At 50.2% G+C, this 3,850-nt stretch overlaps 1 protein-coding gene across 1 annotated transcript in view; it reads right to left on the bottom strand.

Moving 5' to 3' along the window:
* ABTB1 (ankyrin repeat and BTB domain containing 1) overlaps positions 1-276 on the bottom strand; it is a 28,074-nt gene extending 27,798 nt beyond the window's left edge. The window contains exon 1 of the mRNA XM_018068669.2: positions 29-276. Within this exon, the coding sequence (XP_017924158.2) occupies positions 29-276 (248 nt within the window). The remainder of the gene's footprint in view (positions 1-28) is intronic.
* Between the last annotated feature and the right edge of the window lie 3,574 nt (positions 277-3,850).

Here is a 3,850-nt window from a genome sequence, read left to right as displayed (position 1 = left end):
AGCGCCCCCCGCGGCTCGGAGGACCAACTGCAGGCCGGGCCGCCCCCGGACACGCGTGGAACGGGACTCCGGGGAACGGGGGCTGAGCCGGGACACAGCCGAGGAGGGGACCTGGTCCAGAACGTGGATGCGAGGTGCTCTGGGACCACACGGCAGGGCTCTCTCTGGATCACATGCAGTTGTAATGAGAGAGGATCTCACGAATCCATACAAATATCCCAAAAGTGGGTGCCAAAAGGATGGTGCCGGACTCTTTTCGGTGGTGCCCAGCGACATGATGAAGAACAATGGTCATAAACTAAAAACCAAGAAGTTTTACCTCATCAGGAAGAAGAACTTCTTTACATTGAGGGTGGCACTGGAACAGCTGCCCAGGGACACCATGAAATCTCCCTCTCTAGAGATGTTCCAAACCCACCTGGATGTGTTCCTGTGTCCCCTGCTCTACGCGACCCTGCCTCGCCAGGGAGGTTGGAATAGATGACCTCCAGAAGTCCCTTTCACCCCTAACAATTTTGTGATTATCTGTGGGGTCCAGCTCTGGAGCAGGTGTGGGATGGTGGGGAGCTGGGTGGGACGCACATGGCACAGGGCTGGGCACACATGAAGGGGCTCTGCTCTAGAAAGAGGCTCGTGCTAAGCCATTCAAGCAGAAAAGATGGGTCCTGGGCTGGTCCTGTGGGTATTGGGTAGGACACCCCAGGGGGGAAGCCAGTTTCCCACAGCCTGGGCACCTGGCACAGCTCAGGGCTTCCACAGAAACCTGGGATGGAAGAATTAAGTAGTGCACTGTGGGGAAAGGGGGGCCAGGCTGACCAGCCCCATCCCAGCAGAGGGACCGTGGCTGACAGTGAAACCAGATGCAACACACATGAATTCAAGCAGATCTAACCAAGCAAAGCACTGCACTCGGGTCAGTGTTCAGACACCCAGCAGGTGCATTTTATTGCAAAGAAAACAAAACCACAACCCTGTTGCTTCCAGGGCCAGACACAACTGTTTCTAAGCAATCCCAAGCAGTGGCCAGGGCTTGCAGACAGTTTAGGTCCAACAGGAATGAAGGTGTTGAGAAGAATGGCTGGGAGCCTGGCTGTCAGCTGAGATGAGCCCACAAGACTCTCATGAGCCAGCACAGACAAAGGAGCTTGTTGTCTCTGACTGTTCCAGCTGCCCCAAACTCTCTGTGAAGGAGAGATGTGCTCCTGCATGGCTGCGAAGGCAGATGGGAACAGACGAGTTGCTGACAGCAGTGGCTGCAGTGGGACCCTGCTGCAATGCTCTACGGTCATGCTGCAGTAATCCATAGGATAATGTACCTTCATTTCACACTGTATTCTGTGCCAGAGGGATCCTTAAGGTGGTATCTTGAACTATATTCTGAACCTGCATTACATACTCCACAGCACAGTTACTGGGTCACTTCTCATTGTTTCTTTCCACTCTACCCACCACGAGGCAGCGTGCAGGATGCAGGGTCCTGGAACATGTTAGACTCCATATTACAGATGCTGTTCCAGACATCTGGGCAACACCTTGGAGTAATCTGTAGCTTGGCCATCCCAGACCACATCTGGCCACCATTCCACAAACAGAGATCCACTCTGATCTTGGCTGTACCTCCAGACGCTGCCATCGCTGACGTTCCCCAAGGTGCTGCACTCCTCATACCAGCACCCAATGCTCTTTCTGAAGAACCACCTTCACATCAAGCCAGAGTTTCTGCCTTCTAGCTGTGGTCCCAAGGAGCAGAGAAGGCAAGTGGAGGACAAAGCAGGAAAATGGAGCTGAGACTCTGTATTGCTACCCATGTCCTCCACACCGGTGATTCCAGAGAATGTGCCATTTCACTGTTTTGCAGACAGGGATGTCCTCACACAAACCATCCCTGACACGCCTGGTGTGAGCCCCTCTGCTCATAGGCAAGTCCCGCAGCCCCTCATGAATAAAGCAGGTGACTGTCCTAGGCAAGTCACAGGAAACAAATATCCAGAGCTAAAAGAGGGAAATTGTTGGGGGGGGTTATTATTTTTCGTCTCCAACTCCCAACAGCCACCAGGTGTCACTGCGATCAAACGTTTGGCAGATGGAACTATGGCGATGTCCGAGTCGGTGGCAAACAGTATTCCAGGAATTGCTTTGTCTCCTGCATCTGCTCTGTCGCCTGGCACACCACTCTGAGAAGTCCAGCTTTGACAGTTTTTGTTAAAAAGAAGTTTAACTACATTAAGGTGATAGAAAAGCTTCCTGTTACAAATGCTAAGACAAAGTTTTTCTTCCTCCCTGTGCAGAGCTGAAAATGCAAGCACTGAACAGAGTAAGTGGGCTATCCAGCTCTTTACAGCGCTCCCCAGCCCACAGGTCCCCGGAGATGACCCGTCTCTGCAAGGCTGGCAGGAGAGGGACAACAGTGCAATCGACTTGAAAAGATCAGCCTAGTGCAAAAAAATGATACAGAATAAAAACAAACAGTAAAGGGATAAAAAGTATCACCAGACTAAAGTGAAATGCTATCAACCAGTAGATTTCGGGAGCTAAACTGGGATCACACAGCCAGGTGCACCCTGTCAGAGACAGCAGAAAATTGTCCTTAGCCTCATGACAGCCACCCTTAGACACTCAAGATCACCTGAATGCTCCAGACGGAGAAGAGTGTCTCTGGAAAACCTTCAGGCCACAAGAAGCCAGAAGAGCAAATCAGGAGAACTTGTTCACTCATCATGAGGCCCACATACCCCCTTGGTTTCTTCAAAGTTTGAAGACTCTACACAAGATCAGGAAGTGCTGAGCCCAGCCAGCAGCACTGCTTTACCACCGCCTTGTTGCTTCTCTGAATTAGGATAGTGGAGAGGAAACAGGGCAGCAAAGCAGCTCCTAGCAGTGACATGCACCAAGGAAGGGGTTTGTGAATGAACTGATTCACATCTAACGGGTGGCTTTATCTTTTTAATAGCCACTGGGCATTAAAAATGTATTTAATGAGGATTATTGGACTTAGAAACATTTACACGGTGAAGCTGCCTAAAGGCCACGGGCATGCCAGCCCCCATTATGCTAAGTGCTATACAAACTCAAATTTTAACTCCATGCTTTAATTTACTCATCATAACAACAACTTGCATTTCATCCTGTGAGCCCCAAAGTGCCATCACCACAGCCACTGGAGCTGTGCAGTTACACTGCACAGACCCATCAAACTCAGCAGGAGCCATAAGTGAGGGGTGGCCAAAGAAGGGCCACATGTGGCTGTTCATGTACGTGTACTGTCCCCCACTACCAACTGCTGGGGCAGAAGGAACTCCTCTGAGCATCTCTGCAACCCTACCAAGATACAAAAGGAGCTGATGATCCACTGTCTTCTACACAACAGGGAAAGATATGGAGGCAGGCTAAAACCACTGAAAACTGGAATCTGGATAGGAAACCAATGGTTTGATTCCTCAATAGACTGGTATCAATGTGGTCCTACATCAAGGTGACCTGTGATTCAGTTTGTATGCAAAGCGCTATGCAAATTGAAACAACAGACTCCTGCACCTTGACTTTAGGCACACACACCAGGGATGAACATGCTAAAAATACCTATACATACAGTGATAGATTTACAGGCTCGGCATCAGGCTGCACATCTGGGGCCTTTCTGTACAAAGGTTCCCTTAAAGACCAAGTGTGAAACTGCATCTCGCAGTGAGCAAGCGTGCAGATCACCGTAACAGAGAGAAGTACTGCTGCCTCTGACCAAAGCAAGTCCCTCAGTCCCTCAATGACAGAAGAAACAAATGTTTTCGAGTCTCAGTTTAGGCAGGGCTCAGAGAACAATTATGCATATTCACGTGCCTTTTATCAAGAGTCT

The sequence above is a fragment of the Manacus vitellinus genome, unplaced genomic scaffold (genome assembly GCF_001715985.3).
Source record: "Manacus vitellinus isolate BGI_N305 unplaced genomic scaffold, ASM171598v3 scaffold_14_pilon, whole genome shotgun sequence".
NCBI lineage: Eukaryota > Metazoa > Chordata > Aves > Passeriformes > Pipridae > Manacus > Manacus vitellinus.
Note: the sequence above shows the minus strand (reverse complement) of the source record. Positions and strands in the feature narration are given on the sequence as shown.